General features: G+C 40.6%; 1 protein-coding gene across 1 annotated transcript; it reads right to left on the bottom strand.

Moving 5' to 3' along the window:
* Positions 1–538: 538 nt before the first annotated feature.
* LOC128756351 (protein S100-P-like) lies at positions 539–1,317 on the bottom strand. Its single transcript, XM_053860791.1, has 2 exons — positions 1,111–1,317; positions 539–720 (listed from the first exon to the last, which is right to left on the bottom strand). The coding sequence occupies exons 1-2, from the start codon at positions 1,246–1,248 to the stop codon at positions 595–597; spliced, it is 264 nt and encodes an 87-aa protein (XP_053716766.1). The 5' UTR covers positions 1,249–1,317; the 3' UTR covers positions 539–594.
* Positions 1,318–11,522: the final 10,205 nt, after the last annotated feature.

The raw sequence follows: 11,522 nt of genomic DNA, 5'->3' as shown, positions 1-11,522 counted from the left end.
CAAAGTGACGCCTGCTACCTGGAGCATCTTCTTGATTATGATCCATGCGCTCATATTTATCATATTTCCGGTAGCGCCTTTCAAAATGAACTGAAAAATGACGGTGATGTGAGGAAACCGTATCTGTGCATGCAGACTCACTCACTCACTCCGTGAGATGACTCATAGTTCTCAGTTCATTTGAATGAGTCGTTCAAAGAAGGACCCATCACTAATTTATATGAGTTCACCTCCACCCCAGAGCAAAGAATTCTGAAGCTTTTTTATTATCTATTTATTTTCAATGGGCTTTTTCTGTACCTGGGGTGTGTCTGTTTAGGTTTTGCTGTGCACCAGTGTCTGCTCGGGTGTGTATGTGTGATGAAATGTGTGTCTTGTTGCTCGTGTGCTCTTTGTCGTGTATTCATATGCAGCTGCTTTGTGTGAGAATATACCGCATACGTGGCTGCGTTTGGTTGAGGCTGTGAGCTGACATTCCTCTGTGGTCACACCCATTTTTTTAAGTAAAAAAAAGGACGATATTCCTGAGATGTAAACATTTCATGGTTTTATTTGATGTTAACAACACAGTCTGAGACAGCCTCTGGTTCTGGGTTAATCCTTGAGGATGCAGCTCAGCGCCGTCACCAGCACCATAAACTCGGTGAAGTCGAGCTTGTCGTCGCTGTTTATATCCAGATCTTTGATCAAGCTGGCAGCCATGTCTTTGCACTCAATCGCCTGCACACACGTGGCAACAGTTTCAGCAGGGCACATACTATTTTAAACCAAGATCCAGGAATGAACAAGAAGACAGAAATTAAGAAAATTAGAATTATAATATCTCAAATCCAGTTCTCCTTTTAGTAAAACAATTTCTGCCAAAACCATGGTCTAGTAGTGGCAGCAAAGGTGTGCCTGCGCTTCTGTCTTAGCTGGCAACAATGCTTCACTCAGTGGAGTCAGGACACACCCAGCAGTTACCTCTCTTTGGCTGCAAATGTACTCATTTTCTTTCAGTAATATTTATGTTGCCTTTACTCTCGAACCTTTAGACCTTGGGAAGCCATTACTTAAAGACTAAAAACAAATGGAGGACAGTTCACAGAAAGCATGACAGCTCCTCATCACCTGCTCGAGTCCAGGTAGCTCAGCCGTCAGCAGATTCTTCACCTCAGCCTTGTTCAGAGTTTTTGGGTCCCCATCTACCGACGCATACTTGTCAAAGACCTTCATGAGAAGGGCCATGGCGACTGTGAGATCTGACATGTTGAGGTCGTCGGTCGGGTGTCCGGGAGGGAGAAGTGTCGGAAGAAGAGTTGGAGCACGAGCCTTTTATACCAGAGAGGTGAGCGGGATCAGAGATAAGGGTGAGCGGTCACGTCACAAACGTTTCCTTGTTTGCTGAAGGGTGTGGCTCAGCTGGAGTAAAACAGCAGACAGAAAGTCACTTCAGTTCTTCAATCTGAACAGTGCAACTACCTGCTAAATCAGTGACCTGAAATTAGATGTTTTTGGTCGGCCATGGTGAGCAATGATCTCTCTGTCAAGAAGACTTGTGGTGGATTTTGGAGCACTTTCTGATGGCAAGTTCTGTTGCCTGAAGGCGTGGTAATAAATTAACATTGACGCTCCTTTTTCCATGTATTGACACACACACTCATACACACTTCAACCTTATTGTAATGACCCAGTTATTTTGAAGTTTTAATCCTCAAATTGTGACTTGGATTTGTGGGGTCCAGACAAATGGTTCCCACATTGGCATAAGGTCCTCACAAGCATAGTGTTTTGTCAAGAACTGGTCCCCACAAGTGAGGTTCAACCAAGTGCACACACACACACACACACACACACATACCTGTTTGTCTTCCTATCTTAGTGAGCACCGTCATTGACATAACCCTATCCCTAGCATCTCCCAAACCTAACCATCCCAAACAAATGGCTAAAATTAACCTTTACACTTAACAAAACTAAAACCCACTTATAATAAGCCAGCAATTTTGACAAAGTGAGGACAGGCCAAAATGTCCTCACTTTGCAAAAATGTCCTCACTCTGTTGATCGAAACCTCATACAGGTTCTCATAAAGATTGAAGTATAAGAACACACACACACACACACACACACACACACACACACACACACACACACGCAGACTTGTATTTTTATTTGTGTGTGGCCATTGTGAGGTTTCTTACATAATGACCCTGTTATTTTGAAGTCTTCATCCTCAAATTGAGTCTTAACCTCATGGGGTCCAGCCAAATGTTCCCACAATGCAACACAGTCCTCACAAGGATGTGGAAGTGTTTTGTCAAGAATTGGTCCCCACAAAGTGGATAAACAAGCACACTCGCGGACCCCCCGACACACACTGCTTATATGCTTATATAAAACACTAACACTTGCTTATACAAAAACACTTATGCTACAGATGCACCAGAGTAGACAGAAAAAAACAGACTTCAGAAAGAACTAGAAACACGCCATGATCAGACCTCTACCAAAAAACACACCTTTGACACACAGTGCATTGAACATTCTGGGACTCCTGCACACTTTAGAGAAAGGTCCACGTTTATATGATTTATACGTTCAGATGAGAGTTCTCTGCACAGCACTGCACACCCTCTAATGGCTGAGACACACCACGGTCCCTCTATCCGACCTGAAGAATGCAACACTGACCACCTGTGGGAACTCATGCGGAGTCATATCAGTATTTATGAGAGCAACTCCAGAACGCCCACCTGCCATTACGTGGGCGCAGTGCTATGAGTGCAGCAACGGCAGGAATTGATAAGAGCTTTCATTGTGTCTCTCAGGTACCAAACCCAACGTTGAACTTGACTGGCCGTTCTTCCCAAGTTGTTCCCATGACATCAATATTGAGTGCATGAGACAACAACCTTGTATGAAGAACGGTACCAGAATACGATCCTGTGTAAGTCATGGACAGTTTTCACCTTTACGCGCGAGGTTCAATACGCATGTATCCCTGTAAATTCTCAGTCACACCCAGTCTGGTCCGATGCCCTGTGTGTTCATGTGGGTGATTTAGTGTCTCTCAATGAGTGTGTCGATGTGATGTGTTTTGGTGTGGCACGGGTCATTAGTGTGGGAGCATGTTTATAGCCTGGGTCTAGTGTGTGTGTGTGTTTAAGCATATCTACCCTCAATTTAAGGAGGAAGACTGATATGTAGGATTATGTTTGGTTCAGAGTCCTGGTTCAGTTCAGCCCTGTGCTTTGGATGGTTAGGTTGAGGGTGAGAGGCTGGGAAAAGCATTATGACTACAAGAGGTCCCTGACGTCTGTGTGTGGTCATGCTTCGAACTCGAAACTCTTTTCTTTTGCGGTAGAAACCAGTGTGACTCTCAGCAGCACACTTTCCACTTCCTGTCACTGACCTTTTCTGCAGCTAGTCTGAAAAAAAACAAACACGGCAATTTCCATCCACCATCTGAATCATGACGCTTGTACTAAGACGATCAACCACAATGCATCTCAGGAGGGCTACTCAGTAAATGCGCACACAGATGTTTTTTTTGTGGTAGAGGTTTATCAGAAAACATATTTACAAAAGAATACAAGGTTTACAATGTGAACAGAGTCCACGTCTCTCACGCTGATTCAGTCGGCACAAAGTATTCGTACACCGGCACCTGACACTGGAAGAGGAGAAGAGTTGTGAGCACATTGCTGAATGCCATCTCATGATATAGAAAGAAAATCATTTGTCACCTCTTTGAATAAATGTAATATATGTAATAAACGTTTGAGAAACATTTTTGTCTACACAATGGGAAACCCTGTGAATACCAAGCACGCCCCATTCTTTCCATCCCGCTATCAGCCAAGATACTAAACATATTCACATGTTGACTGTCTGAGCCAATTCAATATTCGAGGAACCTTTGACAAACACTTGTTTCCAGTCAGACCAGTTGAAGTTTGACGTTGGAAGCATGTGGCTGGAAAGTTAATTTGGGGTTCATGGGGTCAACAGTTGGATAATGGTACAAGAGCACCACGTGCTCATTTCAGCATTTAATCACACTTGACGACAACACTGTTCTAACTGTCAAACTACTCTGCAGCAGCGCCTGGAGTCAATTTTTTAAAAAGTCATGTGCCGAGGAAAGCGGCAGTGAGACAGGACTTCCCTTCTTCTTTGGCCAGTTTATGATACAGCAAGATCTTTTGTTGTTGACCAATAGAATTGTCTTGTAATATGGTTGAGCATTTGTATGACTCAAACAATCCTGCGTTTCTCAGGTCTGTCTAGGCATAGACTCAAGTGTATGAGGGGTCCTAGGAAATTCTCAAAAAGTGGTAAGTCTTTCGCGTCTCAAAAATATGTTGAGAGGTTGAAAACACTTCTAGTCATTTTTACCGAAGGACAACTTCCCTATGTCTGAATTGTCCCACTTAGAGCACTGGGCAGATGCAGAACGTATTCTCATTTTTAAACAACCTTCAATTCATTTGTTTTGGTTTTATGTCTTTAATATATATATATGCGACGTGAATATTATTTTATTTAATTAATTATTTATTTTGTAGGTGTTGTTTTTTTATATAAAAGAATTCCATACCACCCAAGGTCTGAAGCATGAACTATATAATATGATTTATTTGCTCTTTTTTTGTAATACGGTAGGCTCAGTCAGACTCAACCTTTCACCGCGCATATTTTTTTTCCTACCTGAAATGTATGATTTATCAAGTGTTTTAACATTTACCGGACATTATTGTTAAATTGTGGGTACATAGCAAATGACCCGCCCTGTGACATGACTGAGCACAATAATAAGAATTTCTTATCACCAATTAAGCAACACTGGTTAATTTCAATCTTAGACATGTTTATGACAGGAAAACGCTGAATGTTCAGACCAATCACGTCATGCATTATGCCATAAATGCAGCAGACCTTGGATGTTGAAAAATAAAAGTACCTGTGGTCTCAATAAAAAGGTTGCTATTAGGAGGGATTGATGCCAGAACTGGGAGAACATTTTGCTATCGGACAATAAAAGGTTAAAAACGGGCTGTTCTGGATCATTTAAAACAAATAAACCAAAACAATGTGGAAATGACTAGATGGCCTGAATGACCCTCGTGGTTATTAAGTTAGCCTCATGTGTTTGCATGAGCTAAAATGTGTATTTCAATGATGACACGATCTGCAACAACTACAACAGCACAGAGCCGCTCATTTCCACACTGTGTGATTTATGATTTTTTACCCTGTTATTGTTGCCCACTATCATTCTTTGAAAATGTTTGTAAATCCAGTCGAAACTACAACCAATGAATTTTGAACCTGCCCTGACAGTGTCAGTAAAATATGTTGAGTTTTTCTTTTTACAAACAGACTGACGATGTCAGATGTGCCACTCCTGGATGAACGAAATATTTAGCGAGACCTGACTTACCCACTGCGTGGATCCATTGGAGGAACTGGTGCTGTGCTTGTCCATCTCTGCCAGCTCAGAGTCAGTTTGAGGGACTTCATGGATCACCTTGGAAGCCAGGGCTGGACACACACACACAGACACAGTCTGTTCTCATGTACCTCTTAATACTGCCAGATTTTTAGATCAGAATAATAGAATATCGTCGCTTCATAAACCTGTGCAACTGAAAAAAATCATAGACATTCATTCTACCATTCATTTTCAGACACCATTTCCCATTTGTGGGTTTGAGGAGCCACTCACAGACAGAGAAGGGCTCACACATATTTCTACACAGACATGAAACTGTGGCTGACATGTCTGGCCACAGATGTAACGGTCACCTCTTTTTCTTTTGCCATAACAGCAGCAGAGGACGGTGAGCAGGATCAGGCCTCCCAACAGAGACAGTGTGGCTGCGATTGGAGCTGTTGAAGGAGATGTGTGTTCCTGTTGTGGGGATTCTGGGAGGAGAAACAGCATGTAGGGTTAGATCTGGTAGAAGAGGTGATAGAGAGTCATTTTGCTGTGACGACCTGTCGATGGTTGACGGACACCTCTGTCCTTCACGGTGATGTACGTTCCAGGTCCGTTTACTGTTGCGATTGTGGGGATCTCTGATATCACACTGCAGACGTACATTCCTGCATCCTCATGTTGGATGCTCTTGAAGCTCAAACTCCCACAATTCTTCCAAATTGGTTGAACTGTGATATTTTGATCAGTGTGTATTTGCTCTGTGTTCTTGATCCATTGCACTGCTAAAGTCCTAGCTGTATTAAAACAACAGGTGATGTTAACTGCGTCCCCTTCAGTGACAGTCAGGTTCGCTGGTCTCTGCTCCACGTAAACTCCTGAAACATCTACAAAAGACAATGTTGGACAAAGAAATGAATTTTGTTCATCAAATTAACCAGAAATAATTTTCACTTTTACCTAACTTAGAATTGTAGCAATATGACCATGAAACTCTCTCCAAATTCAAACTAAACATGCATCAGTCTTCTGCTCATTCACTGTAAGGTTGCAGTTGACTGGAGCTCATCTCCAGCTACTCTTATTGTTGAATACGTAGCAGGCTATGATGGAGGGTCAAACCTTTGCATGTTGCTGCGATGTCCGCGATTAATCAGTCTGAAGTGAAAGACACTTTTTAAAATATGAACCAATGTCACAAAAGATATGTGAAGAGAGGCTGTTTTGTCTACGCTTGTCAACATTCTGCTGTCCTTTTTCAAAGTTCAAAGGACATAATATCACTCCTGTACAAAGTCTACAGAGAGTTTTCACTGTTGCTGCAATTGATGCTGAAAAGAGATTTGAAGTGATATTTATATGGCTTTAAGTTTTGTCAACTTTGTAGTTAATACACAATATACTCATCAATACATGTCATCTTTCTGAACATTTTTGATTCAGAAGGAATTGAGAAATTAGTTAATATTTTAGATTAGTTGCATCATGATTTTATCACTAACAACATCATGATTTATATTCATCATGACGTGATGAATATCAGTTAGTTTATGAACATATGCGAACATATGTGAGTGTTTAGAATATTGGGAATTAAGCAGGTCGGGTTTCACATGACATGACTGTGCCCACCAAACAAGGTTTCAGGATTGTTGGACAACAAATAAATAAAAATACATATTTACTGAGTCCACCTATTGTTAGCATGATAATTAAAACAGCGTGTATTTGTTGCAATATGTATTTGTATTCAAATGTAGCAATTCAAGCTGTGAAATATGGCAGGCAATTCCAAAAAACAAGTTTGTCAAGTCCAACGTTTTAAGTATCTTACATGGTTTCACCTGCACTGGTGGATATGAGAAACATTTGAACACTTTTATCCACATTATTTTTAACCATGGTAACATTGAAAAAGCAAACAGATGCTAAGTATTATGCTCATGACCTTCATTGATTTGTTGTGATTCTGTTTTTTAATTTTGAAGATCATCATTAACCCATGATATTTTTGCACTTCAATTTAATTTTCGCTGACCCTGCATCTGTGTACTTCCACCTGCGGTTGTGTTCATGTTCCACATCTGAACATTCAAGTCCTAGTTATCAAAAACAGTGTACCTTTTCTACTAAATGAAAGTAGAAATACTCTATTATAGTCATTCCAAAACTTCTTCTTTGGAAGGTGTGTATTCAGTTTTCATACTTACTTCAAAACGCTTAGATTCAAACACCTGCACAACATAACAATTCACAGTAACACATTTTTATCCTACTTACGAGAGAGCAGAGCAGAAAGTAGCAGGCTGCTGAGCCGACACACCATTGTTCCTCTCTGACAGATGCAGTCTGCACAAAGAGGTGAAGCTGCTTCACCACATGAGAGAACTGTCATCTGTCTCCCCTTCCTGTTGATTGGTGCAAACACTGCACTGTCTCGAGATGTTTTCATGTCCACCCTTTTCAGGCCTTTAGCAAGTTGCTGCCTGTTGCTGACTCAAGTGAAAAAGACGGCTACATAAGTGTGAACGTACTATTCTGTTCATTGCCACAGCCGAGGTAAAGGAGAAACAGTCTTTGTATGAATAAATGGCTGCTGGAGGGAAGAGAGGACCTCTCATTTAACCAGTCTGGCCAACTGGAGTATTCTCACCTGAAAATAGTGGTTACTGTCATCTAGTTCTTCGCTGGTCTCGCCCAGAAATATGGTGGTCTTCTGTCATTTTTCATTTACATTTATTTCAGAGGGTTTATCAATATTATCATATTATGTTTTAGTAATAGCAGTTTGGTTTATTGTGCAACTGTGTGTGAGTGTGTCACCGCTGTGCATGCAGACAGTCGAAATCCGTTTTGTTGGCGATTTAACAAACAATATTCCAAACTAAGCTCATTTTAAACAAGTTTACTCACTTTTTTTTTTACACCGCTGGCATACACCATTATTCCGAATTCTGATTTGATGAAAACACTGGCATGTGTGAAAAAGAAGCAACAAGAAAGATTCACACTGCTACAAGCTCCAGTTAGTAAAACAGAAATTGAAACCAAAATGAACAGTGAAGTGGCGAAAGCATTACAAAGGTGACAGAAGACACAGATGGCTTGACAGAATTGAAAAGTTGAGCCATTGAGGACGAACAATACACTCTTGAAAATAAACACATCAGGAAACACTACAACTTGTATTAAATGACTGACTGAAAGATGAATAAAAAAAAAAAAAAGTGAGGCACACATATAGCCATTCAACGCAGATATTGTGCTCATACTGTAAGCTTCCTATAATCCATATGTTATGGTAACAGGTGTCGGAATTAAATATGGCATTTAAAAAAAAAAAAATTATTTGACAGAATAATTAATTACAAGTTGTTTTCACCTGTGTGGTGTTTTTAGAATCACATCCATGTCCATTCCTGTCTCACAATGTGGCACATATTGCATTTTGCTTATTTTATTTTATTTTTTTTAATTTAATTTATTCCTCTTAATACCTCTGTCTCGTCACTATCAGGTTTGTTTGGACAAAGTTTGTTGGTGTTTTATTGTGTTCATCAGGTTAGGGAATGGCTTGTTTTATAGTCGTGAGATAAGGCGCTCAGTCAGGCATCAGAGGCAGTGTTCAGATATTTCTCTTCACGCAGCCAGCAGATGCGCCATGTGCTGCGACTCAGCAGGCAGGGGAAGCCGCGCCTGTGGACGTGGTGCACAGCAACAGCGACAGCACAAGAGGATGGTGAGGGAGCTAATGCAGGCTTCACTGGCCCAGAAACCAAAGACATGCAGCGTTGTTCTACTGTAACTAACGTGACATGAAGAAAACCCCAGTGGTTCTCAAATAACATACATAAAGCCAATGAGTAGAACAGTAACCTCTTACTTATTCCTCCACTGGGTGCCAGCACCATCTGCACTAACAGGTTTTGAAGTGCAACTGGGTCTAAGTTTGTGAAGTGCTGAACCTGCCTAGCAGTACAGCTATACATTGCTGTTACAAGTGCAAACAAATGAGGAGCAAACGTAGCTGGATTTAATATGTTTAAGGCAGCAGAATGTTTTTGGCCAATGACCCATATTATCTAAATGACCAAAAAATGGAGTTAGGCCACAGAAACCGCTCTATTTAAGACTTTAAATAGACTGTTGCCCTTGGGTGCTGACATGAATAGACTTGTGCTTTGCTCTGGCTCCGTGATCGTGTGAGCGGCAATGTGACTTTTTACATCAATTGCTGACTGAGCACTCGTCTCCAACCTTGTCTGTGTCCTTCATTCATTCTTCTCCAACCCTTTAATGCTGAAGAAGAGTAGCCCGACAACTCCATGATCATTTCAACGGGCACATGAGTGCGGGCCATGTTGACCTGTCCTTGGTCGACACACACCAGCACAACGCTCAGCAGCAGTTTCCACTTCCTGTCGCTGACCTTTTTGGCGGCCTCACAATTCACCGTCTGAATCTCGACGCTTGTACAAAGATAAGAGTCGAATTTCCCCATTGACGGAAGAATAGAGGCTATCTAATCTAATCTAACCACAGCGTACACCCAACAGGCTAAAAAAAGTGCCTGGTTTCTAGCAGACAACTGGAAGCCCTGCAGTTCATCATGTCACTTTTTTTTTTTGGACTATTCCATCTCTATTACTTGCAACTTTTCTTCCCTGTTCCTTTCTTATTTTCTTTACCATTGAATGTGTGGATAATATTATAAAACCTGAACAAGTGACTACTCAATTCCCTTTTTTTGTGAAAATGAAATTTGCAATAATTGTAATAATAAATACATCTGAATTTATTAACATTTCAATATGTTTATAAATCTCAAATGATTTTTAATGTGAATCTTGAAATGTGTATTTTCTAAAAGTCTTTAAAAACATTTCCAACTTTACAATGTGGAATTACAATTTTGGAAATCTGTATTTACCGCATTGGATCTTCTTCTGTATCATGTTACTTCTTACTTTTCTTATATTACAGTTCTTATCAATTGCTTCTGTTCTGCAGTTTGGCTGCCTCTCACAACAGTCCCGGTATAGAATGTGGCCCCCAAGGAAATTGCCTGCTCTTGGAACAGTTAATCGAGGAACCCAGATGTTGTTGCTTAAGTTTATCAGAAACATGGTCTACAGGAAAACAAAAAAGGCACAGTTTAACACGTTCCTCATCTGTCAGGCAGTCTTGGTCTTGGGGACGCTCTCCAAGAATTCCACGGCTTCGTAGACCACCACCTGATACTGAGAGAACGGAGGAGCTGTTCTGAGACGTTACATGATAGAATATGACATCAAATATTTCAAAAAGACAAGTTCATCAATATTTTGATCTGCATGATCTTTCGCCCCCTATGTGGTAAGTCCACAGTTTGATTGCCATTCTTGACATGCATTGGTTTTGGTGGACAAAAGATGGTGAGAAACAACTCTAGAGAAGTTTGTATTTCATTTTACAGGGTTTCTGCTGGAGGGGTCGTGGGGAAGGTACAACTGAAATCTTCCTCGAAATCAAAGTCTCTTTTGGTTTGGATTTGGAGTTCAGAATTTGTTCCCATTGTGCTATTAACCAAGTTAGCCAACACACTCACACGGTGACAACATTGAGTGTCAGATTCAGTATTCTAAGAACCTTTGACAAAGACTTACTTCCTGTCAGACCTTTAAAATCATGACTTTGATGCAGTTGAAGAAGTTTGCAGCTCAAAAATCAATTCAGGGGTTTGAAACAGGTTCAAGGTTTAAAGTCTGGTTAATGATAAGAAACTGGATCCTTGAGGTGCAGAGCACATTATCTTCTGGCATTTGTGTTTATGTATATTTTCCAGTGTATTTAATTCATCTTTTATTGGCATGAAAGTTTCCAAAATGAGAATAATTGATCTACAAGTCAAGAAATATTCATTTAGAATACTTTCCCAAGTGTCAAACTACACTTAGGCAGCACTCAGAGTCAGGTGTTTAGAAAAAAACATCTTACACAGAGGAAAGCAGGAATGAGTGATGACCATTCTTTTTCAGGCATGTTGTTGTCAAATGAATTATGGTTAAGGATTCAAATAGCTGAAGTACTCGAAGTACTGAAGTACTGTACTTGTAAAGTA

This window comes from Synchiropus splendidus, chromosome 3 (assembly GCF_027744825.2).
Source record: "Synchiropus splendidus isolate RoL2022-P1 chromosome 3, RoL_Sspl_1.0, whole genome shotgun sequence".
Lineage (NCBI taxonomy): Eukaryota > Metazoa > Chordata > Actinopteri > Syngnathiformes > Callionymidae > Synchiropus > Synchiropus splendidus.
The sequence above is the reverse complement of the archived record's forward strand: the minus strand, read 5'-3'. Positions and strand labels throughout refer to the sequence as shown.